The 27,077-nt window shown below is 45.9% G+C and overlaps 1 protein-coding gene across 1 annotated transcript in view; it reads right to left on the reverse strand.

Annotated features, from left to right (window-relative positions):
• LOC142256950 (excitatory amino acid transporter 2-like) overlaps positions 1-27,077 on the reverse strand; it is an 83,669-nt gene that overhangs the window by 150 nt on the left and 56,442 nt on the right. The window contains exons 5-9 of the mRNA XM_075328964.1: positions 15,887-16,013; positions 11,844-12,077; positions 4,012-4,206; positions 3,793-3,927; positions 1-115 (exon numbers count right to left, since the gene is read on the reverse strand). The exon at positions 1-115 is cut by the window's left edge and continues 150 nt beyond it. Coding sequence (XP_075185079.1) covers positions 1-115; positions 3,793-3,927; positions 4,012-4,206; positions 11,844-12,077; positions 15,887-16,013 — 806 coding nt within the window. The remainder of the gene's footprint in view (positions 116-3,792; positions 3,928-4,011; positions 4,207-11,843; positions 12,078-15,886; positions 16,014-27,077) is intronic.

A 27,077-nucleotide genomic window follows, 5' to 3' on the forward strand; every position in this document is an offset into this window, starting at 1 on the left:
ATCCCTTGCTTCATGCTTCGCATCAATTGCAGCAAGTTCTCCTTTGGAAAGATGGTAGATGATTCCAGCGCCAAATGAGTCACCAACTACATTGATCGATGTCCTCATACGATCTCTATAAGACAGAAAGAAAAAATGGAGATAGTTCAAAATGCGTGAAGCATCTGGGCCTCAGTTCATACAATATGTCTTCCTTAGCCAATTGACTACGCATTGAGCTAGGATCACATTATTGTGTATGGTCACCTCATTTTATACAGTAGAAGCTCCAATTGATGGTGTAGAATGATCAACGGGACAAAGGTCTATGAACTAAACCATGTGATTTAGAACTACGCGTTTCGGCTCTTAGCAGTCACGAAGTTAGATGAGTTGATTATAGGTTTAGCTAGTTTGGTGATCAATCAGCATTGATTACATGACATAAGAGGCCAAGAGTTTTCTTCAATCCCAAACATTAGTGACTTGGAGGGTGGTTGCCTTCATTCCATGGTTGACCGCATAGGAACTTATACTTTTAGAAATTCACCCATAAGTTCTCTTCAAGGAGAACCAGCATTGTTGTGAATTTTTGAAACCATAAACACCTTCCTTTTGAAGGTCACACGTCCTCCATTTCCACTTTACCACTCCCTGAATGTGCATCTGGATGTCGGGAGTCTTAGGATGGAGCATTCTAGTGCCATACATCGGATGCTGATATCCTGAAGGCTTTTGTGGCACCTCAAGAATTTCTTGGGGAGCCTTGGAAGTATTTTCGACTTCTGGACCCCTCCTGGACATTTTGGGAGAGTTAATAAGTCCATTTAAAGGGAATCTGTGAACAGGTTTTTTTTTTCTATGTAATCTGAGACCAGTAACCTAAAGGGGCTGAGACCCTGCTTACAATGATGTGTCACTTCCTGGGCTGTGCATTGTTTCAATAAAATCAGTGTTTTATCAGCTGGAGACTATCACTAGTGGACTAGGTGCCTCCTATGTAACCCCGCCCCCAGCACTGATTAACAGCTTTCTGTAGGAGCTGGGCTGATTGTATACTGTCTCTATATGTATGTATATATACTGTATATATCTTTAACCTAACTGGTGTTAGTATATAGAGTATAATGTGTTTTATGTAAGATCTTTTATTAACGGAAAATATTGAATCATCATTATGTAAAGTGTAGAAATGTTAAGTAGGATGATAGGGAGTAAACTATAGATAAGTACCAACCATAGGGATGAGAATAATATAGAATGTTTTAAGGTAGGATTTAGTGCAACATAAGACCAAATAGGCAGGAGAGGGTTTAGTGGTAGATAGTGTGTTAGCAATAGGAAGTATTATGTGCATCCCATATATAGATACTGTGGTAGCCTGGGACACAGAGCACAGTGGAGGCAGCAGAGTGAGTGAGGCAGATGGGCCAGAGAAAGTCAGGGGAGTCCTGCATAGCGGTTCCTGTGATAACTAGCTCTGTTTCGGGGTTCGCTGAGCATTTTGAGCTCTGCTAAATCTGCAGAAAATATAGCAGTGTTTGTATCAGAATGACAGCAAGTAGCTCAGTAAGTGAAGTAAGTGGTTGGACTAAGAAGCACAAGACACCTAGTCCTCTAGTGATAATCTCCTGCTGATAAAATACTAATTGCATTGAAACAGAAAAACACATACTAATAAGTGACACATTACTGGAATCAGGGTCTCTCTCTTTACATGACGCTGATCTCAGATTACACAGCAAAAACCTGCTGGCAGATTCCCTTTAATAATTAAAGGGGAAATAATTAATACATAAGTGTCAATGTTTTTTAAGCAGCTGATATTCCATATGGGCAGTTTCTGAAAATTGTCTTGACTTTAATGTTGAGCACAGTTATAATTTCCAGTTTTCTAGTTTTCCTCTCAATAAACATGTGATACATTTCATACAGCTGTGTGATCTGGAACATAGCCTGCACAGATTGCATTTAGCAAAAGGGCAAATTAAGTGTTCCAAGGGAAGTAAGGGGCCCGTGAGACCATCCATGACATAAAACCCCAGAAGCGTCTGCTGATTTATAAGTAGTTTGCTCTTTAGCCAAATCAAGGATGATTACATATTGTTACATAACATTGTTATGATATCTGATGCATTGGATTATAGATTTTTTCGCCTTTTGTGGTTTGGGCAATCACAAAAAATTTCCAAAAACATCAATCGGGTCCCAGTGCTGTCATATTGTCCTGCCCAGTACAGATGTCAGCTGCAGACTAATAAAAGGTAACATGTAAAATGTTCAGATCAATGCAATAATGTGCAAACATGGCTTAACGTTTCTCTAAAAACAGCGCCACATCTGTATGTAGGTTGTTTGTGGTATTGCAGCTCAGCATTATTCACTTAAATAATCATGTCCAAGGGGCGACTCTGTAGTGCCCTATCCGGATATATACACAAGCGGACTACAGCAACAGTATCGGACCCATTTCACATTGCAGAGTCCAACAAGCAACCTGGTTTCTCTTAAATGCTCAGCTCTGCTGGGCGTCGGCTGAGTTGTTTCCACTGCTCCCAGCCATGCAGGAGTTAATCCTTTTGGGAGCAGTGTGCTATTCTTCTGAAAGTCAGGTTGCTGATTACCTTCTACAGCTAGTCTCTCTCTATATAAAGCTGGGGAGTTTGTAAGGAGATTGCTGAAGATAACATCGGCTCATGCTCTTGCGAATATCTGGTGCCCTTGGTGATCCTCTTTTGGTGACCTGCAATCTGTTGCTTATGTGGTGTGGAAGTGTCCTTGGTATGCCTTACCTTCTCCCTTTTCCTCCTGTGCCTTTATTATGTCCCTTTTGTGGTTGTTTGCAGAGTTAACAAGCTACACTTATTCCCCCTGTCCATGTCTTTTTGGGAGGGGGATTATATTGGTGTGTCCTGCCCAACCCTGGCGTGAGGGGTGCAGAGAGTTAGGTCAGGGCGAGAATAGAATACAGGGACACAATGGGGGCCGAGACCTCACTACCGTTAAGTGTACCTCTGGGTTGAGGGTCAGCGCAGGGATCCCAGTCTTAGGACCAGTTCAGGTCCTCACAACTAACCTAGTCCACCCATGACAGACTCTTTGTTCTGAACCCAAACAACTCCTTTATAAAGGTATCCCTATGTGAAGGAATTGGTGAATGCCAAAAAAGTTATCTCAAAAGTAGAAGAACCGATAAAGTAATGGTGAAAATTTAAAACATAATGTGTATTATATAATTCTTTACTATACTTATGTATATTAGATGTTTATATATGCAAGACATTTTAAGCACCTCCTTTAACCCTTTAGGATTGCCCAGAAAATATTTCAGAAAAATCAATTTTGGGTTAAAAATTTTATAACTTCCACCCCTCAATAGTCACCAGGTTAAACGTTATTCCTGCCGTACCCCTAAGTATTCCAGTTTTTGTTTTTTTTTCAAATCCACCATACGGTTCCAGAGAAATTGGCTTTTTATTTAGTGCTAACTGATATAGTCTTCAGCAAGGGGACGTGGCTCACAGGATAATTATGCAGAGGTACAATGACACGCCCATGAGGATCCTGTGAGCCACACCCCCTTGGAAAGACCACTAAATTAAAAGGATCATATCTCTGGAACTGTATTGTGGATTTTAAAAAGTAAAAAAAAATAATTACTCAGGGAAGCAGTAGGAACAAAATAAGAGCAAGGATTTAACCATGTTTGACTTGTTTTAAAGTCACCTATCACAGGCCAATCCTCAAATGAAAAAGTTTATACGGTATATATGTGATAAAGACACAGTTTATATAAAGGAACTTATTACTTACAGCAACCAGTCCACTGCAATCAGCAAACTGATGTCCTGAGTTGGTAGTCCCACAGCGGTTAATATGAGGAGCATGGTGACGAGGCCGGCACTGGGGATACTGGCTGCACCCACACTCGCTAATGTTGCCGTGAGACTAGGGAAATAGAAAATAATAGTATCACATGTTATTATAAGGCATTATGCCCCTTTGCTACATATAGCCACATAAATAACTTACCTCACTGTTGCTATTTGCCCGGCGTCCAAGGACACACCATTCATCTGAGCTATAAAGATGGCCGCCACTGCTTCATACAGGGCTGTGCCATCCATGTTAATAGTGGCTCCAATAGGCAAAACAAAGCGCGTTACTCGCTTATCAATCTTTAGATTTTCCTCCAAACAGCGGAAAGTGACCGGAAGTGTGCCAGCACTAGAAAATCAAAGATGGTTTAAAAAAGATCAGCACAAAAATACCTACGTCATTGGTTTATAAAATATCACTTGCTTTTGCCAAAAACACTTGAAATTTTATAGAGTAGCTTGCAACCATGATCTAAATAAGGCTTGCCGAAAACCGAAAAGGTCAAGGGTAAGTGCACACATTGCCATTTTCAGGCGGGTTCTATATAAATCTCACTTGAAAAAGTACAAAAAATGGCAAAAACAATGACCACCCGCTGCAATTCCAAAATGACTTGCTGTACATATGTTCCATTTCCATCCTTTGTAACTTCTTTTACCCACCTCTAACTATGAAAACCGTGCAGCAATGAAACAAATTGACCAGTTCATTTTCTTGGCTGCTTCCACTTGGAGGTCGCCAGTGTGGATAATATACATAAGGGCAGTGTGTGGGGAGATATTTTACAGAGAGGCAGTGTGTGTGGGAGAGATATACAGAGGGGCTTTGTGTGGGGGTATAACAAAGGGGCAGTGTGTATGGGGGATATTATACATAGGGGCAGTGAGTTGGAAGATATTATACAGAGAGGCAGTTATGTGGGAGAAATATACAGAGGAGCATTGTGTGGGGGTATATTATACAGAGAGGCTGTGTGTATGGGGGGATGATACGCATAGGGGCAGTGTGTGGGGGATATTATACAGAGAGGCAGCGTGTGGGAGAGATATATAAAGGGGCAGTGTGTATGGGGGATATTATACATAGGGGCAGTGAGTTGGAAGATATTATACAAAGAGGCAGTTATGTGGGAGAAATATACAGAGGAGCATTGTGTGGGGGTATATTAAACAGAGAGGCTGTGTATATGGGGGGATGATACGCATAGGGGCAGTGTGTATGGGGGATATTATACAGAGAGGCAGCGTGTGGGAGAGATATATAAAGGGGAAGTGTGTATGGGGGATATTATACATAGGTGCACTGTGGGAGAGATATTATGGAGAGAGACAGTGTAGAGGGTGTATTGTGTAGAGGGTGTATTATGGAGAGGTGCAATCTAGGGGGTGTATTATGACCAGGGGCAGTTTAGAGGGTGTATTATTTTTTTGAGGGAAATACTTAATTTTCTGGAATAACTTTGAGGGTGCTAACATTTTTGGCCATGACTGTATATATATATATATATATATATATATATATATATATATATATACATATATATATATATATATATATATATATATATATATATACTGTATATATGGAATAATAATAAACAAAAAAAATCTGCAAAAGACCTAAAAAAGATGCAAGAAATACCAAGTCTTCTTAAAAAATGGTATCAATATGATATTGTGTAGTAGATTCCGTGTGCACATACTCTAAAGGGGGCTTTACACGCTGCGACATCGCTAATGCGGAGTCGTTGGGGTCACGGAATTGGTGACGCACATCCGGCCGCATTAGCGATGTTGCTGCGTGTGACACCGATGAGCGATTTTGCATCGTTGCAAAAACGTGCAAAATCGCTCATCGGCGACATGGGGGTCCATTCTCGATTATCATTACTGCAGCAGTAACGATGTAGTTCGTCGCTCCTGCGGCAGCACACATCGCTATGTGTGACGCCGCAGGAACGAGGAAGCTCCCCTTACCTGCCTCCCGGCCGCTATGAGGAAGGAAGGAGGTGGGCGGGATGTTACGTCCCGCTCATCTCCGCCCCTCCGCTGCTATTGGGTGGCCGCTCAGTGACGTCGCTGTGACGCCACATGGACCGCCCCCTTAGAAAGGAGGCGGTTCGCCGGTCACAGCGACGTCGCCGGGCAGGTAAGTATGTGTGACGGGTCTGGGCGATGTTGTGCGGCACGGGCAGCGATTTGCCCGTGTCGCGCAACAGATGGGGGCGGGTACCCACACTAGATATATCGGGACCGATATCGCAGTGTGTAAAGTAGCCTTTAGGCTACATTCATGTTGATTTTTTTTAGATTTTTGGGGTCAGCGAAACCACGCCAAAAATCCTCCTTAAAAAAGCATTCAAAAACAATTGTCAAAAAACTAATTTCTGTGGGAAATCTATTTTGAGCATTTTATTTGGAGTGATTTTATTTCCTGAAGGAGCTTTAAAATACACCTGATGGAAAACTCTCCAAACTAAGCACTAGCAAATCAAAAGGCTGCAAGAAAAAAAAAACACTTCTAGTAAAAAAATAAAAAATATTGCAAAACCTTCAAAACAACTTGGGAAAAGAAAACGTCCTCATTTCTGAATGAGATTTGTCGTTTCTTAATGCCTCAAAAAGCAAATTCATTCTGAATATAGCCTAAAATTCTGTTGTATGCAGGTATTTTGGTATCCAAAATGAGTAGTGTCAATATGCAATGACCTTCATATATCCCTTAAAGAGATTGTCCACTTTTGGAATTTTTTTTTTTGTTACATGCATGTTATCGTGAATAAAAGTTATTTTTTGCAGTTTGGTTTCATTAAAAATGTTCCATCGTTTGCCTTTTATTAAATTCCCCAAAAGTTGGGCAAGCCCTTTGACTTTTTGAGACTGCAGAGAGGGAAAACATGTCCACTCTCTACAGTCTCTGGGAATCAATAACAGCCGAGGGGGATTCGGCTGTGAGCAGGTAATGTCACTCAGTTCAGTGGAGGTTATACCCGAGTTCCCAACGTGTGACCTAGGATGATCGAACGGACGTGTCTTGCCGTCCGACAGTGTCTGGCAGTCAGGTCACATGAGATCACACCATGGGAACCAGGGTGTGATGTCCAGTGAACTGAGTCACGGTACCTGCTCACAGTTGGGTCGCCTCGGCTTTTAGTGGTTCCCAGAGCCGACATGTTTTCCCTCGCTGCAGTCTCTGGATGTAGCACAGCTGAGGATCGTCGTGGGACTTCATATGGATTACGATGGATCTGCAAGGGTGTTTTGGGGGTTAATAAAGAAGTTAAACAGGGTGTGTGTACTTTTCAAATAAAGGTGTTTGTGTTTTATTTCTTTTCACTTACAGGATTAGTAATGAGGGTGTCTCATAGATGTTTCCCATTACTAATCCACAGCTTAATGGCAGCTGTGATTTTTTTACAAATCACAGCTGTCGTTTACCCCTTATATTACCCCAATTGCCACCGCACCAAGGCAATCAGGATGAGCCACATAAAGCACTAGGATTTGCACATCTAATGTGATGTACCAATTCTGGGCAGCTGCAGGCTGGTATTTTTAGGCTGGGGAGGCCAATATCCATGGCTCCTCCCATCCTGATAATACCAGCCCCCACCTGTCTGCTTTAAAATGATTTAATTAAGTAAGTAATTTTTTTAAAAAACAGCTTAGGAATTGGATCCCCTCTATTTTTAAATCTAGCCATAGTAAAGCTCACAGATGGGGGCTGCAGCCTGTAGCTGTTTTACTTTAATAAACTGTCACAGAAGATAGTATGACTGAAGTGATCATCCGGGAAATATGGTATGTATAACTATCCTGCTTTTGCTACCATTTTTTACTTCCATTTGTAGCTCCCTAGCGCCATTTTACAACCCAGAACTTCTCACACCCATTGATTTGTATGGGGTTCATTGTCCGGGGTCAAGTTCGGCTCCCGAACCAGATTTTGGTTTTTTAGTCCATGCTGGTTTGGCAAACCTGAATACGCATGAGTTTGCTCATCACGACACAGGAGTCTATCTATAACCATGAAATGCAACAAAGATCGTCCATGAAACATAATGATTTGTTTAACAATTTGCAACAGAGATCTTCAGATACAGTGCCTACAAGTAGTATTCAACCCCCTGCAGATTTCGCAGGTTTGATAAGATGCAAATAAGTTAGAGCCTGCAAACTTCAAACAAGAGCAGGATTTATTAACAGATGCATAAATCTTACAAACCAACAAGTTATGTTGCTCAGTTAAATTTTAATAAATTTTCAACATAAAAGTGTGGGTCAATTATTATTCAACCCCTAGGTTTAATATTTTGTGGAATAACCCTTGTTTGCAATTACAGCTAATAATTGTCTTTTATAAGACCTGATCAGGCCGGCACAGGTCTCTGGAGTTATCTTGGCCCACTCCTCCATGCAGATCTTCTCCAAGTTATCTAGGTTCTTTGGGTGTCTCATGTGGACTTTAATCTTGAGCTCCTTCCACAAGTTTTCAATTGGGTTAAGGTCAGGAGACTGACTAGGCCACTGCAACACCTTGATTTTTTCCCTCTTGAACCAGGCCTTGGTTTTCTTAGCTGTGTGCTTTGGGTCGTTGTCTTGTTGGAAGATGAAATGACGACCCATCTTAACATCCTTAATGGAGGAGCGGAGGTTCTTGGCCAAAATCTCCAGGTAGGCCGTGCTATCCATCTTCCCATGGATGCGGACCAGATGGCCAGGCCCCTTGGCTGAGAAACAGCCCCACAGCATGATGCTGCCACAACCATGCTTGACTGTAGGGATGGTATTCTTGGGGTCGTATGCAGTGCCATCCAGTCTCCAAACGTCACGTGTGTGGTTGGCACCAAAGATCTCGATCTTGGTCTCATCAGACCAGAGAACCTTGAACCAGTCTGTCTCAGAGTCCTCCAAGTGATCATGAGCAAACTGTAGACGAGCCTTGACGTGACGCTTTGAAAGTAAAGATACCTTACGGGCTCGTCTGGAATGGAGACCATTGCGGTGGAATACGTTACTTATGGTATTGACTGAAACCAATGTCCCCACTGCCATGAGATCTTCCCGGAGCTCCTTCCTTGTTGTCCTTGGGTTAGCCTTGACTCTTCGGACAAGCCTGGCCTCGGCACGGGTGGAAACTTTCAAAGGCTGTCCAGGCCGTGGAAGGCTAACAGTAGTTCCATAAGCCTTCCACTTCCGGATGATGCTCCCAACAGTGGAGACAGGTAGGGCCAACTCCTTGGAAAGGGTTTTGTACCCCTTGCCAGCCTTGTGACCCTCCACGATCTTGTCTCTGATGGCCTTGGAATGCTCCTTTGTCTTTCCCATGTTGACCAAGTATGAGTGCTGTTCACAAGTTTGGGGAGGGTCTTAATTAGTCAGAAAAGGCTGGAAAAAGAGATAATTAATCCAAACATGTGAAGCTCATTGTTCTTTGTGCCTGAAATACTTCTTAATACTTTAGGGGAACCAAACAGAATTCTGGTGGTTTGAGGGGTTGAATAATAAATGACCCTCTGAATAAACTTTTCACAATTTAAAAAAATAAAAAATAAAAAAAGAAATAACATTCTTTTTTGCTGCAGTGCATTTCACACTTCCAGGCTGATCTACAGTCCAAATGTCACAATGCCAAGTTAATTCCAAATGTGTAAACCTGCTAAATCTGCAGGGGGTTGAATACTACTTGTAGGCACTGTATATATATATATCGGATATAGAGGCAGGTTTAGCAAAGACGCATCTAGAAATCAAGAACACTACAGTTGTGGCCAAAGGTTTTGAGACCGACACAAGTTTTGGTTTTCATAAAGTTTTCTGCCTCAGCCTTTCATATCTTTAAGTTAAATATTTTTATGGTTACTGAAATAAGTATTTCAACTTTTACTGACATGAGGTTTCTGTAAGGAGTAAATATTCCCAGTGTTGACTCATATTCTTCAAGACGTCTGCCCTTCTGCAGCTGGATATCAGCTTTTGTGTCAAATCCTGACTGATGACCCATTCTTGCTAATCAGTACCTGGAGTTTTTCACAATTTCTATGTTTGGTTTGTCCTCTGCTTGATGAGGATTGATCACAGATTCTCAATAAGATTGAGATCTAGGGAGTTTCTTGGCCGTGTACTCAAACTATCAATGTTTTGTTCACCGAGTCACTTAGTAATCACATTTGCCTTGTGATTTGGTCTCCATCACGTTGGAAGCATCATCACCAAATTGCAACATGAGCGTTGAGAGAACTTGCTCTTGGAGAATGTTTAGATCCCTTCCTTTATTCCTGGCAGTGTTCTTAGGCAAAATTTTGAATGAGCCCCCTCTACGGAAGTGAAGCCCGTACATATGAATGGTCTCAGGATGCTTTACTGTTGGCAGACACAAGACTCATGGCAGCGCTCACCATTTCTTCTCTTCTTCTAGACTTAAAAAACAGTTTGAATGAGGTTTCATCAGAGAAAGCAACTATACATAAGTCTCCTTCAATCTCATCTCTGTACTGCCTGCAGTATATCAGTCTGATTTTATGGGGGTTTTTTTTAGAATAGAGGCTTTTTGATGCTCTTCTTATCACCAAGCCAGCCTCCAAAAGTCGTCACTTCACTCAGCTTGCAGATGAACTGGCACCTGCCTGTTGCCATTTCTGAGCAAGCTCTGCACTGGTGTTGATTTGATTCAATAGCTGCAGCCTCTTTAGAGGATGATCTGAATAAAGAATGGGCTTTAAACATCCTCCAAGATCAAGTCTCGACGCTGCTTTTTCCAGCATAATGAAGGCTATCAAAAAGCAAAAGTGATAACCAAGAGGCTTGTTGAACAAAACATTGAAATTTTGTGTCCATGACCAGGAACCTCCTCAGATTTCAACCCATCGTCAGTCCTCAAAAAGGGGGTGTGCAAAACAAAAACACCGAAATTGTGATAAATTTCAAGCACTGATTCGATAATAATGGATTATCAGTCAGGATTTGATCCACAAGTCAGGGGGAAGGGCAGAACTCTGTAAAAATAAGAGACAAATATTAAGTCATTGGGTAAACTTGATGTATTTGCCAAAAAAAAAGTTATGAAATGCTGATAATTGTACTTTACTAACCATAGAAGCTTCTGACTAAAAAAATCTAAAAACACTAAAGCAACAAACTGTGAAAAATAAAATTTGTGTCCCTCTCTCAAAGGATATGTAATGACAGAACAGGGGCCATTAGGCTTGCCCTCAGACTTGAGATCCTGCTCTCAGAGGTAGGCTTGATGGTAACCAGGTCTGAGTCCCCAACGTGACCCTGATCCTGTCCGAGCCCTGATCTTACTCCCCCTCTCCTACACTCTTCGGGCAGGCTGGCCGTAAACAAAATAACAAAACCCCAAAGAAATAACATGGACAAGGGAGAATGAAAACTCTTACACGCTGCACTCAAACACAAATGACAGACAATATGTGTACAGGGAAATAAAGAAAAGGAAGTAATTTCAGAACAAAAGAGCGTACACACCACTCAATATTGCAACACAGATCACCATAAACAGGATAAACCACTAAGACCGGGAGCGTTGGGGCATATGCTGAAGCTATTATCAGCGCATACTGGAAGAAAGCTGTACCTTAAATAGGAAATACACAGCTGCATGTGGCAATTAGCAACCTGAGCTCTTAGTTCCTGCTCACCAGTCTGCACAAATTAACTCCTACAGGGCTGAAGACCAGTGAACCTGAATCAGCCGATGCCCAACTCTGGCTGAACAATTCTGAAGCCTCAGGTTGCTTGTCAGACTCCGTAGTGTGAACAGAGTCTGCCGCTGCCGTGCCACCAAGTGCATTCAGAGCCGAACATCGCATGACACGCTCTCAAAATTTTGGCTACAACTATCCAAGTGTTTGATTTTTGCCCAATTTCGGAATAAAAACCACCAATGTTCATTTTTGGATCATTAACATTTTTAGGGTTGTAATCGATTGGTAGCGGACAGTTATTATGAATTCGGTCACTTACCTAGATGCCGTGCCAAGGGCAGTGATCCAGGCCTGAAATATACCACCATAAAATCTAAATGGATTTTTCCTGGTAATGGAGAAGAATATGAGTGGTAGGATCACACCTCCATGGATTACTAGGCCCACGATTACTGTAACCATGTACATTCCAAGTTGCCTGGCCACAGTTTCTAAGTCCTTGATGGCTGCAATCTTCCCACAGATAAGAGATGCAATTCCAAGGGGGGAGTACCTAAACAGCATCAAAAATGCATTATTATATTTTAATTGTACAATGTTTATGTTAAATATATTCTAGCATTGAGCTAAGCTCTTTACCCTACTTTGGGTAAGTCCCTTTTCAGTTTTAGTTTAGTAGACATCGCATGCATTAATCTGTTTTTGCTTGGCTTTTGGTCTAAGGGGTAACTTCTCTCCTTGTGGAGAAGGACATGTCTGATATGCTAGTGTAACGAGACTTTTATATGTACATGGCCTGAAAGTCTCCTTACACTGGCATGTCACTCTACACACAAAGAGATGTTACCCCTTATTAATACCTAAGTAATCAAACAGGATTATATTTATTAATAATTATCATGATGCCTAGGAAAATATCATCAAAATGCTCAGGAGACATTGGAAGATACTACTATTACATCCAGACCTTAAGGAACATATATCGGAAGAGGCCTTTTCCGCGGACCATAAGGCCACCTCAATTTCCAACATTCTGGTCAATAGTTATTTCATTAGTAAAAACACCAGTGTCCAAATTTAGGATCCAGGGTTTTTGTTCGTTTAAGACATGAAAGGCCTGTGAAATAATGATCATGGCCAGAAAATTTATGGTAGGCTTCCGATAAAGACATTTACTCAAAGAACATATGAGATGGTCCTCTGTAGGAGTTATATATAGTTTTTATTGCCCATCTGTCCTCCGATATGCTGGAAAGACAACAAGAGACTTTAGGATCAAAATAAAGGACCATATTGGTAGGACAGTCATGGCTGAAAGTGTTCTTAGGGAGGGACTCCGGCACACTACCCAAAAAAAGAAAAAGAAAAAAGAAACAATGTCCTTGCAGTCAAGGACGTTGTTTTTTTTTTTCTTTTTCTTATTTAGGGTAGTGTGCCGGAGTCCCTCCCTAAGATTACTGTATTTCTCTCCAGAGCACCTATATGGTGATGTGGAGCGTTAATCTATAATCCATGGCTGAAAGTGTTGGCACCCTTGAAATTGTTCCAGAAAATGAAGTATTTCTTCCATAAATTTATTGCAATTACATATGTTTTGGGATACACGTTTATTTCCTTTTTGTGTATTGGATAGTTAAGTGTTGGGACTAGTCCCCAATGGGAGGGTTAGCATCAAGGGAGACTGACTTTCTCCTGGAGTGGCCTCAGATAGGGCCTAGTGTGTGACTAAAGCAGAGCTATGGTCTCAGAGATCATCAAGGCTGCATACAGTGGGTGACCTGTGGCAGTACAGAAGGAGAAAGGAGACTGAGTTGAGATTGCGTGATCCTGAAGTGTGGATGAGACACGGAAAGTGAGACAATGCTGAGGCTAGAGACTGACCTTCCAATGAAGTATCCCCAGGCAGAAGGGTCCGATGGGTGGGACTTTAGCGACAAGGCCCCAAGGAGAAAAGATAATGGGTCGAGACGGATTGGTACGTGATCAGAGTCGACTTTCCTGGGCAGTCTCCCCAAGCATTTGAGAACATAAGGCTTTTCTCTAACATTACTGGCGAACCATCTACCCGCCTCCTCTATGAAGAGAAGAGACGTAGATATGGACGCATCTGGGAGCATAAGGCTCTACTCTGGCCATAGTGATCAGATCACCCGTATCTCCTCCTCTATGAGGTGAATAAATGTGGAGCCATGAAGAGAGAAAGTAACTATCATGAATTGGACTGTTGAGCTGGACTGGGTTGTGCTTGGACTCACAGGACCAATAAGATTGGGAACAACCCAGAGGAAGCTGGACCTGTGTCTGAGAATGCTCTGTAAAATTGGAACATGCTGGAACTTATGAGCCCAGTATCTCATGTATAAAGAGCTGATCAGCTGTTCTTGGTGTCGGTGGCAGCATCAGGAAGCCACAAAAGCTCAGTTCTGGAGCTGCTCTGTCTTCTGATAGCGACACGACCAGTACTGCATAGCTGTCTCCCATTCAAATCAATAGGAGGCAGATGTGCAGTACCCGGCCACAGTGGCTATCAGAAGACGGGGTAGCTCTGGAACTGGTACTGAGAATAGCTGATTGGCGTGGGTGCGGGATGTCGAAACCAGGCCGATCAGACATTGATGATCTATTCTAAAGGCCCCGTTACACACAACAATGTATCTAATGATATAATCGCCGGGGTCACAGATTCCTTGACGCACATTCGGCATCGTTAGCGACGTCATTGCATGTGACAGCAAGGAACGACCGTTAACGATGGAAAATACTCACCTTATCATCCATCGTTGACACGTCGTTCCTTTTCAAAAAATCGTTGATTGTTGAGCACACAGGTTGTTTGTTGTTCCCAAGGCAGCACACATCGCTACATGTGACACCCCGTGAATGACAAACAACAGCTTACCTGCGGCCGCCGGCAATGAGGAAGGAAGGAGGTGGGCTGGATGTTATCTCCCGCTCATCTCCGCCCCTCCGCTTCTATTGGGCGGCCGCTTAGTGATGCCGCTGTGATGCTGAACGAACCGCCCCCTTAGAAAGGAAGCGGTTCGCCAGACACAGCGACGTCGCTAGGCACGTAAGTACGTGTGACGGCTCCTAATGGTTTTGTGCGCCACGGGCAGCGATTTGCCCGTGAAGCACAAACAACGGGGGCGGGTGCTTTCACCAGCGATATCGCTAGCGATATCGCTGCGTGTAACACCCCCTTAAGGATTGGTCATAAATGTTAAAGAAGTCAACAATCTCTTTAGGTAAACTGTTAAGGGGGCTTTACACGCTATGATATCGTTAATGTTTTATCTTCGCGGTCACGTCGTTAGTGACGCACATCCGGCGTCGTTAACGGTATCGCAGCGTGTGATACTTACCAGCGACCTTAAACGTCCTCCAAAGTGGTGAAAATCGTTTACCATAGAGAGGTCATCCTAAAACCAAAAATTGTTAATGGTTGTTTATAGATGTTGTTCCTCATTCCTGCGGCAGCACACATCACTATGTGTGACACCGCAGGAGCGAGGAATCTCACCTTACCTGCGTCCCGCCCGCAATGAGAAAGGAAGGAGGTGGGCGGGATGATCGTCCCGCTCATCTCCGCCCCTCCGCTTTGATTGGCCGGCCGCTTAGTGACGTCGCCGTGACGCCGAACGCACCTTCCTCTTGAGGGAGGGATTGTTTGGCAGTCACAGCGACATCGCCGACCAGGTAAGTGCGTGTGACGCTGCCGTAGCGATAATGTTTGCTGCGGCAGCGATCACACGATATCGCATGCACGACGGGGGTGGGTGCTTTTGCGTATGATATCGCTAGCAATTGCTAGAAATATCGTACCGTGTAAAGCCCGCCTTATTGTTTAAAGGGAACTCATAGGTCTTGCCAGTTTCAATTGTCATCCAGTTATGGACAGCCAAAGCCAATGGTAATACTGGCCTGCATGGGTGTAGACACGACAAGTTGACACACTCAGCTAGGATCTTGTCCTTCAAGTAGTGTGCCAGGGCATATTCGGAGTCAATCCATCGCACACAACTACTGCCTCGTTACACTCTATACAGCGTCAGGGTGCCTCAGTGTCAGCGCAAACCATCCATCGACATTAAAATGAAATGACACCCTATGGCAAGAGACCCAGGAGGACCTCACTGCTGACGCAGTGTGACATACGAATGTCATCCATATGCAATGCGTTTTTTTTCTCAGCAGCTTTTATTCATTTACAATTTTTTCACAAAACCATTTACAGTGTTCTAAAATTGACTTTTTATGCATCACCCCATTCGACCCGAAATGGAAATGAAAGGTTAATGTAAAATCTAGTTACTCAAGAAACCACAAACAAAACAAATTGAGGCGACCGCATGTTCGTCTTACCACATAATCATGGTGACCAGTCTCATAATGATCTCATTGAGTATATTAAAGAAATCAGCCATTAACTTCGCCTGGTCACCCATCTTTCCCATGGAAATCCCAAAGGCAATAAAGAATCCAATGAGGCCTAAGAAGAGTGGAATGAAAACCAGAGGTCAGCGCTAACAAAAGTGAAGAATATCCTCAATCAGCAGATCTTATTCTCAGCACATTCTTATGATTCTTTGTGTGTTTCAGTCGTTTTTTTGCTATTCAAGTCTTTAATTTTGTTAAACTTTTTGATGTCCAACATTTTTTTTTATTTTTTATTTAGTTTGGTGCATCTCAATAAATTAGAAAATCATCAAAAAGTTAATTTATTTCCGTAAACTCAAAAATGTTGGCAAATCCTGAAAAGTCTGTACAGTAAATGCCTCAATACTTGGTCGGGTCCTTTTGCATGAATTACTGCATCAATGTGGCGATGTGGCATGGAGGCGATCAGCCTGTGGCACTGCTGAGGTGTTATGGAAGTCCAGGTTGTTTGATAGACGCCTTCAGCTCGTCTGCATTGTTGGCTCTGGAGTCTCTCATAGATTCTCTATGGGGTTTAGGTCAGGTGAGTTTGCAGGCCAATCAAGCACAGTGATACTGTGGTTAGTAAACCAGGTATTGGCACTTTTGCAGTGTGAACAGAGATCAAGTCCTGCTCGAAAATGAAATTTCCATCTCCAAAAAGTTTGTCGGCAGAGGGAAGCATGAAGTGCTCTAACATTTCCTGGTAGACGGCTGCGCTGACTTTGGTCTTGATAAAACACAGTGGAGCTACACCAGCAGATGACATGGCTGCCCAAACCATCACTGATTGTGGAGACGTCACACTAGACCTCAGCAGCTTGGATTGTGGCCTCTCCACTCTTCCTCCAGACTCTGGGACCGCGATTTCCAAATGAAATGCAAAATTTACTTTCATCTGAAAACAACACCTTGTACCACTGAGAACAGTCCATTTCTTTCTCTCCTTGGTCCAGGTAAGACGCGTCTGGCGTTGTCTATTGGTCATGAGTGGCTTGACACAAGGAATGCGACAGTTGTAGCCCATGTCCTGGATACGTCTGTGTGTGGTGGCTCTTGAAGCACTGACTCCAGCAGCGTCCACTCCTTGTGAATCTCCACCAAATTTTTGAATAGCCTTTTCTTAACAATCCTATCAAGGCTGCGGTTATCCCAGTTGCTTGTGCACCTTTTTCTACTACACTTTTTCCTTCCACTCAACTTTCCATTAACATGCTTGGATACAGCACTCTGTGAACAGCCAGCTTCTTTAGCAATGACCTTTTGTGCCTTACCCTCCTTATGGAGTATGTCAATGACTGCCTTCTGGAGATCTGTCAAGTCAGCAGTCTTCCCCATGATTGTATAGCCTACTGACCCACACTAAGGGACCATTTTAAATGCTTAGGATGCCTTTGCAGGTGTTTTATGGTAATTATTCTAATTTTTTGAGATAATGACTTTTGGGTTTTCAGCGGCTGTAAGCCATAATCATCAACATTAGCAGCAATAAACACTTGAAATAGATCCCTCTCTGTGTAACGACTCTATATAACATGTAGGAATAGATCCCTCCGTGTGTAATGACTCTATATAATTTATAGGAATAGATCCCTCTGTGTGTAATGACTCTACATAATATGCTGTATGTGTTTCTTTTTTTGTATTGAATTACTGAAATAAATTAACTTTTTGATGATATTCTAATTTATTGAGATGCATCTGTATTTCCTTGGTAGACATACTATAAGTAGATTACTGTGTGAATGAGTAATCAGGCCATTATTAAATTAATTAAAGGGAATCTGTCAGCAGCTTTTTTTTTATGATCTGACAGCAGCATGATATAGGAACAGAGACCCCGATTTCAACGATGTATCACTTAGTGTGGTGAGTGCAGCAGTTGTGATACAATCAGAATGCTGAGCTGTGCATAACCCCGTCCACTCCACTGATTGGCAGCTTCTGTGTACACTGTATATGGACAGAAAGCTGCTATTCAGTGCTAGGAGTTGGAGTTGGTCTAGGAGGCATGAGACACCTACAGTCATATGAAAAAGTTTGGGCACCCCTATTAATGTTAACCTTTTTTCTTTATAACAATTTGGGTTTTTGCAACAGCTATTTCAGTTTCATATATCTAATAACTCTTCCAACAAGCCTACAACCTACAATAGCCCTCAGCCCAGTAGACCACTGCGCAACCAGCTCTGTCCTCACCTATTGTACCATCACCCATTCCCTGTAGACTGTGAGCCCTCGCGGGCAGGGTCCTCTCTCCTCCTATACCAGTCTGTCTTGTACTGTTAATGACTGTTGTACGTATACCCTCTTTCACTTGTAAAGCGCCATGGAATAAATGGCGCTATAATAATAAATAATAATAATAATAATAATAACTGATGGACTGAGAAATATTTCTGGATTGAAATGAGGTTTATTGTACTAACAGAAAATATGCAATCCGCATTTAAACAAAATTTGACCGGTGCAAAAGTATGGGCACCTGTTACGAGGGGGACCCGGGGAAGCGTGCCAAGATGGGAAATGGACTGCTTCCGCCGGTCAAGGTCCACTGTGCGGTGTAAGGGACCGCCGCTATGGTGGGTGAAGAGTGAGCAGGTTGCTGCTAGCGATCGTCTGGAATGTCACAGACGATCTATGTACACCGATCTGCCCTAACCCGTGAGGGTTGTATGGCACAGATCTCACGGCTCGGTGTACCTGTTGCACGGGGAAGCACAGAGGTGCCCACGCACGTGTGCCAGTGGAAGTCACGAGAATATGGCACGAGGGTAGCACAGAGGTGCCCACGCACGTGTGCTTTCAATAACCAGGTGAGTCCAATGGAGACTTGAGGAGCTCACCTGGGACAGGAACACGGCCTGTTGACGGGGGTACTGCCGGAGCAGCAAGGCAGGAACACGGCCTGCAAACGAGGTACTGCCGGAGCAGCAAGGGCCAAGCCCACAAGAGACAGTAATGCCTGAGCAGTGGCGTGGCAGCACGCTGCCAGACATCCAAACATAGAAGGACGGTCGCGCGCCGCCATGATGGCAGGGGGAGCTTTTAAGGAGGTGCAGCTCCACCCGAGGGCGGGCGTGAGGCGGAGATGACGGACTTGACCCAATCAGGGTCCACGACGTCCCAGCCTGGCCAGTCAGGATTCACCACGTCACCAGCCTTGTCATCAAGCCGTGTGACGTCAGTGAGCGAATCAGGACCCACCACGCATTGCACATGCTCACCCTCCTGCCTCTGGGAAATAGAGGCGGGATCCTCGGTCTCACAATGTGCAGAGATAACGGGAATCTCACTGCTTCCCTGAGCAGTAAACCTCTGCACATTGCGCAGCCTCGCAGACCTTCGGGGCCGCTGAGCAGGAGAGTCTGCGGCAGGCCAGGAATGGGAGACCGCTTCACTCCTTGTAACAGGAGAACCACTAGGTGTCACCCTTCTGCTGCCTCTCTGAGAAGGTATCTCCTGCACACTGCGCAGTCTGGCAGACCTTCGGCGCTGCTGAGCAGGAGTGCTCGTGGCAGGCAAGGAATGGGAGACTGCCTCAGTCCTTGCCTCAGGAGAGCCACGTGATGTAACATTACCCCCCCGTCTAGGCCCCCCCCCCTGTCCGTGCTCTAAGGCCGCTATCAAACCCAGGGCGCGGATATGATCCTCCAACTCCCAGGATCTATGCTCCGGACCACGGCCGGCCCACTCCACGAGGTAGTACCTCTTGCCCTGTATGACTTTTGTCTCCACAAGTTTTGCCACCTCAGGGTCGTCGGACGGGGAGTCGGTTTGAGCCGGCAGGGACCCCGAGAATTTATTAAGTCGTACGGGTTTCAGGAGGGACACATGAAAGGTGTTGGCTATAGCCCAGCGTGGAGGGAGCTGGAGTCGATATGCCACTGGGTTTACCTGCTGTAGTACTTTAAATGGACCCAGATACCTAGGGGCGAGTTTGGCTGCCTGTACCCGTAGGTTAACATTCTTAGAGGACAGCCATACTAGGTCACCAGGGGCGAAGGATGGTGCAGGGCGGCGGCGAACATCAGCCGTTGTCACCATCCGGTCTTTAGCCCTTTTAAGAGCCTCTTGGGTGTCATCCCAGATCTCCCGGGCCTTGGTCGCCCAATCCTCCACTCTAGTATCGGGTGACGTAATGGGCATCGGAACCGGGATTCTGGGATGTTGTCCGTTATTGAGTAGGAACGGAGTCTGGCCAGAGGATTCATGGACCGAATTGTTAATGGCAAATTCGTCCCAAGGAAGGAGGTTAGCCCAGTTGTCGTGGTGCGCGGATATAAAATGGCGGAGGTAAGTTACCAAGGTCTGATTAGTCCTCTCCACTAGTCCATTGGTCTCGGGATGGTATGCGGAGGAGATGTTCAGCTCTATCTGCAGGAGCTTACAGAGCTCTCTCCAGAAGCGAGACGCGAACTGGGGACCCCGGTCGCTCACCACCTTGTCAGGCATGCCATGCAACCTAAATACATGCCGAATGAACAAGGTGGCGAGAGCACGTGACGTCGGGAGTCGTGGGAGAGGCACCAAGTGGATCATTTTAGAGAAGTGGTCCGTGATGACCCATACGACCCTGTGCCCTGCTGACTTGGGCAGATCTCCCAGGAAGTCCATCCCTACCACTTCCCAGGGATGATCCGGCACTGGCAGTGGGTGAAGAAGACCTGCCGGTCTCTGCCGGGATGGCTTATTCCGAGCACACGACATACAGGCTCCCACATATTCCTGTATGTCCTGGGGTAGTCTCGGCCACCAATAATGCCTGGTCACCAGGTCTCTGGTCCTTTTGACCCCGAAGTGACCCCCGACCTTGGAGGCATGGGCCCACGATAGCACCTCATTCCGTAGTTCAGGGGGAACGAGGGTTTTGCCAGGTGGCACCTGGTCCAAAGAAGTGGGAGTGACCATCCTCAAGCTGTCCGGGGGTAGTATAAGACGAGGCTCCTCCTCGTTCTCCTCCAACACAACCATACAACGTGACAAGGCATCGGCCCGTACGTTCTTCTCACCGGCCAGGTGGCGGATAATAAAGCGGAACCGGGAGAAGAATAAAGACCAACGGGCCTGCCTTGGGTTCAGGTGTTGTGCTGTCTGGAGGTATGTGAGGTTTTTGTGGTCAGAAAAAACCTCAAATGGATGCTTCGCACCCTCCAGGAGATGCCGCCATTCCTGGAATGCTAGTTTCATCGCCAGTAACTCCCTATCCCCTATGGAGTAGTTCCTCTCGGCCGGAGAAAAGGTCTTGGAGAAAAAGAAACACGGATGTTTCCTTCCTCGTTCGTTTTTTCTGGTACAGGACTGCACCTGCACCGACCGAAGAGGCGTCTACCTCCAGTAGGAAGGGTTTGGAGATGTCTGGACGATGAAGGATGGGAGCTCTGGAGAAGTGAGTTTTGAGAGTGTGAAATGCCTCTACCGTTTCCCGTGTCCATGCTTTGATATTAGCGCCCTTGCGGGTAAGGGCAATGATGGGTGCTGCCACCGTCGAGAAGTTGGGAATGAACTGGCGATAATAATTGATAAACCCCAAGAATCGCTGGATCGCCTTCAGCGAGCGGGGCTCAGGCCAGTTCATCACTGTCTCCAACTTCCCCGGATCCATTGCTAACCCCTGACTGGACACTATGTACCCCAGGAACGGCAAGGATTCCTGTTCAAAAACGCACTTTTCCAGCTTAGCATATAACGAATGGGTGCGGAGCCTCTTAAGTACTCGGATGACATCCCTCCGATGGGTGGTAAGATCGGGGGAGAAGATAAGAATGTCATCCAGGTATGCAACCACGGAAAGATACAAATCCCGGAAAATGTCATTCACAAAGTCTTGAAATACGGCGGGGGCATTGCAGAGTCCGAAGGGCATTACTAGATACTCGTAGTGACCGTCCCTGGTGTTAAAGGCGGTCTTCCACTCATCGCCCTCTCGGACTCGCACTAGATTATACGCCCCGCGTAGATCCAGCTTTGTGAAGACCTTTGCCCCGCGGAATCGATCAAATAGCTCAGTAATGAGGGGCAAAGGGTATTTGTTCTTGATTATGATTGCATTTAATCCCCTGTAATCGATACAGTGGCGCAGATCCCCTTCCTTCTTCTGCACAAAAAAGAACCCTGCACCAGCCGGTGAAATAGACTTGCGAATGAACCCCTTCGCCAGGCTGTCCTGAATATATTTGGACATAGCCTCCATCTCTGGAGCAGAGAGTGGATACACTCTGCCCCTAGGGGGCTCGGAGCCTGGCTTCAGGTCTATTCGGCAATCATATGGCCGGTGGGGAGGAAGAGTATCTGCGGCCCTTTTGGAAAAGACATCCCTGTAGGCCTCATAAGGTGTCGGTAAACCCGGCCCCTCAGTATTCCCTGAGGACCCAACCGACCTAATGGTAGCGGGTGGTTCGGTAGTCACGAGGTGCTCTCTACAGGATCCTGCCCAGGATGAGATCTCCCCTGTTGCCCAGTTGAGTATAGGAGCATGCTGTCTCAACCAGGGAAGGCCCAGTAGGATCTCATCCGTCCCCCCTGGAAGCACCAGGAAGGACACCTGCTCATGGTGTCCCGGTGGTACATCCATCCTGAGAGGGATGGTGATCTGGGTGATAGGATCGAGTAGTATGGACCCGTCGACTACCCGGACCCTGAGTGGCTTGGGCAACAGAACCAGGGGAACTGAGTATCGGGTTGCCAGGGAGGTCGAGATGAAATTGCCTTCAGCGCCTGAGTCCAAGCAAGCCAGGGCAGAGAAGAGAGTAGTGCCGAACTGCAACTGGGCGCTGATAGTCAACCTAGAGGGAGAAGTAGCGTCTAGAGTCCCCCCTCTGATAGAAACTAGACGCTGTCTTTTCCCGACGGTTTGGGACATAGGGTAGCTATGTGTCCCCTCTGCCCACAGGAAAAGCAGATGACACAAGACCGAGAACCTGGGGCAGAGGAGACCACCTTGGACACCTCCATTGACTCCACGGAGTCGCCTACAGGACTGGCTGGGGGACCTGTCTGATGGAAGACGGGAGTCAGACGCTTTTTAGGCCGAGAAGACGTGGGTGCTGAAGAGACCTCGAGCCTTCGCTCCGCCTGGCGGATGTCTATGCGAGAGGCAACCTGAATCAAGGACTCTAAAGTGGCAGGCACCTCACGTGTGGCCAGTGCGTCTTTGACAAACCCTGCCAGGCCCTCCCAAAACACAGGGACAAGGACCTTATCCGGCCAGTCCAGCTCTGCGGCCAGTGTCCTAAAGTGTACAGCAAAGTCCCCGACTGAAGCAGACCCTTGCCGAAGTTGTAGGAGGCGCAGCGCGGAATCGTGGGTGACTTGAGGCCCGAGGAACACCATTCTCATGGCCCCAAGATAAGCTGCTAAGTTATTCACCACACGATCTCCGCGCTCCCACAACGGCGTGGACCACTTCAGCGCTCTCCCTGTGAGCAGGGACTGGACGAAGGCTACCTTCGCCTTCTCGGTAGCGTAAAGAGTCGCGGACAGCTCTAAGTAGGTGGTAACCTGGTTTATAAACCCACGGCACTCAGAGCTGTTGCCGCTAAAGCGCTCTGGAAGCGCAAGGCGAGGAGACCTTCCGCCCAATAGCACAGCCTGGGTAGCCGCCTGGGTGGCGACTGTCGTCAGAGTAGTCTTATCGGAGGAAGACTGCTCCACTGCTGCCAATCGTGACTCCAACTGCTGCACATAACGCAGCAACTGCTGCTGCTCTTCAGCCATAGCCAGACCTTTGGCGCGACCGTAATGTTACGAGGGGGACCCGGGGAAGCGTGCCAAGATGGGAAATGGACTGCTTCCGCCGGTCAAGGTCCACTGTGCGGTGTAAGGGACCGCCGCTATGGTGGGTGAAGAGTGAGCGGGTTGCTGCTAGCGATCGTCTGGAATGTCACAGACGATCTATGTACACCGATCTGCCCTAACCCGTGAGGGTTGTATGGCACAGATATCACGGCTCGGTGTACCTGTTGCACGGGGAAGCACAGAGGTGCCCACGCACGTGTGCCAGTGGAAGTCACGAGAATATGGCACGAGGGTAGCACAGAGGTGCCCACGCACGTGTGCTTTCAATAACCAGGTGAGTCCAATGGAGACTTGAGGAGCTCACCTGGGACAGGAACACGGCCTGTTGACGGGGGTACTGCCGGAGCAGCAAGGCAGGAACACGGCCTGCAAACGAGGTACTGCCGGAGCAGCAAGGGCCAAGCCCACAAGAGACAGTAATGCCTGAGCAGTGGCGTGGCAGCACGCTGCCAGACATCCAAACATAGAAGGACGGTCGCGCGCCGCCATGATGGCAGGGGGAGCTTTTAAGGAGGTGCAGCTCCACCCGAGGGCGGGCGTGAGGCGGAGATGACGGACTTGACCCAATCAGGGTCCACGACGTCCCAGCCTGGCCAGTCAGGATTCATCACGTCACCAGCCTTGTCATCAAGCCGTGTGACGTCAGTGAGCGAATCAGGACCCACCACGCATTGCACATGCTCACCCTCCTGCCTCTGGGAAATAGAGGCGGGATCCTCGGTCTCACAATGTGCAGAGATAACGGGAATCTCACTGCTTCCCTGAGCAGTAAACCTCTGCACATTGCGCAGCCTCGCAGACCTTCGGGGCCGCTGAGCAGGAGAGTCTGCGGCAGGCCAGGAATGGGAGACCGCTTCACTCCTTGTAACAGGAGAACCACTAGGTGTCACCCTTCTGCTGCCTCTCTGAGAAGGTATCTCCTGCACACTGCGCAGTCTGGCAGACCTTCGGCGCTGCTGAGCAGGAGTGCTCGTGGCAGGCAAGGAATGGGAGACTGCCTCAGTCCTTGCCTCAGGAGAGCCACGAGATGTAACAGGCACCCTTATCAATTTCTTGATTTGAACACTCCTAACTACTTTCTACTGACTTGCTATAGCACTAAATTGGTTTTGTAACCTCATTGAGCTTTGAACTTCATAGACAGGTGTATCCAATCATGAGAAAAGGTATGTAAGGTGGCCACTTGCAAGTTGTTCTCCTATTTGACTCTCCTATGAAGAGTGGCATCATGGGCTCCTCAAAACAACTCTCAAATGATCTGAAAACAAAGATTATTCAACATAGTTGTTCAGGGGAAGGATACAAAAAGTTGTCTCAGAGATTTAAACTGTCAGTTTCCACTGTGAGGAACATAGTAAGGAAATGGAAGAACACAGGTACAGTTCTTGTTAAGCCCAGAAGTGGCAGGCCAAGAAAAATATCAGAAAGGCAGAGAAGAAGAATGGTGAGAACAGTCAAGGACAATCCACAGACCACCTCCAAAGACCTGCAGCATCATCTTGCTGCAGATGGTGTCACTGTGCATCGGTCAACAATACAGCGCACGTTGCACAAGGAGAAGCTGTATGGGAGAGTGATGCGAAAGAAACCGTTTCTACAAGCACGCCACAAACAGAGTCGCCTGAGGTATGCAAAAGCACATTTGGACAAGCCAGTTACATTTTGGAAGAAGGTCCTGTGGACTGATGAAACAAAGATTGAGTTGTTTGGTCATACAAAAAGGTGTTATGCATGGAGGCAAAAAAACACGGCATTCCAAGAAAAGCACTTGCTACCCACAGTAAAATTTGGTGGAGGTTCCATCATGCTTTGGGGCTGTGTGGCCAATGCCGGCACCGGGAATCTTGTTAAAGTTGAGGGTCGCATGGATTCAACTCAGTATCAGCAGATTCTTGACAATAATGTGCAAGAATCAGTGACGAAGTTGAAGTTACGCAGGGGATGGATATTTCAGCAAGACAATGATCCAAAACACCGCTCCAAATCTACTCAGGCATTCATGCAGAGGAACAATTACAGTGTTCTGGAATGGCCATCCCGGTCCCCAGACCTGAATATCATTGAACATCTGTGGGATGATGTGAAGCGGCTGTCCATGCTCGGCAACCATCAAACTTAACTGAACTGGAATTGTTTTGTAAACAGGAATGGTCAAATCTACCTTCATCCAGGATCCAGGAACTCATTAAAAGCTACAGGAAGCGACTAGAGGCTGTGATTTTTGCAAAAGGAGGATCTACAAAATATTAATGTCACTATTATGTTGAGGTGCCCATACTTTTGCACTGGTCAAATTTTGTTTAAATGCGGATTGCACATTTTCTGTACAATACACCTCATTTCAATCCAGAAATATTACTCAGTCCATCAGTTATTAGATATAGGAAACTGAAATAGCTGCTGCAAAAACCCAAATTGTTATAAAGAAAAAAGGTTACCATTAATAGGGGTGCCCAAACTTTTTCATATGACTGTAGTCATCTAGTGATAATTGATGAAACTCTGTTTTTTTTGTAACCGTATTTTAAGTGACGCATCACTGGAATCATGGTCTCTGCCCCTATATTTTGCTGCTCTAGGATTACATAGCAATACCTCACTGACAAATTACATTTAAAAGATTGTTTCCATTTTTGAAAGTTAATACCTATCCACAGTGATAACCTGATGGTTGATCTTAAAGGGGTTGTCCACTACTAGGACAACCCATTGTATTTCCACATGTTATGCCCAGGTAAAATAATAAAGCTTATACTTCACTCCCATGGCGGCGCCTTTCCAGCAGTGCCACTGCTCAAGGTACTGGGGCTCATGTGGGGTTGTGACGTCACACAACCACTGCTTCTTTCTCCCCACCTTTGGACCAAACGAGTTAATCAGCAGGAAGTGAGCTCTGCGGCTGCATTCACTTCCTGTTGAATATTAGTTTGGTCCAAAAGTGGGGTGACAGAAGTCGCACTGATTGGACTTGGGGCTCATGTGACGTCACAACCCCACTTGAGCTATGACACCGTAAGCTCAGATACTGCTAGAAAGGCAAGTATAAGCTTTATTATTTTACCTGGGGAAAATGTGGAATCATAATGGGTTGTCCTAGTTCTGGGGAAACCCCTTTAAACCCACCATTCTGAAGTGCCCCTGTAATGTACGCCACTGTAGATGATAAAGCGGTGAGCAACAGTGGATCTACTGAATCACAGGGGGACCCTGGGCTTACCCTTTAGTGGGAGGGGCTTGACTAAGCGCCTGTCGTGAGGCAGACTCCAGGTGCCACTCCCAGGGCAGTGACCGGAACTGTGGCATCTGAGCCCCAGGACATGGATGGATACGGGGACAAACG

The sequence above is a fragment of the Anomaloglossus baeobatrachus genome, chromosome 11 (assembly GCF_048569485.1).
Source record: "Anomaloglossus baeobatrachus isolate aAnoBae1 chromosome 11, aAnoBae1.hap1, whole genome shotgun sequence".
In the NCBI taxonomy this organism is placed as follows: Eukaryota; Metazoa; Chordata; class Amphibia; order Anura; family Aromobatidae; genus Anomaloglossus; species Anomaloglossus baeobatrachus.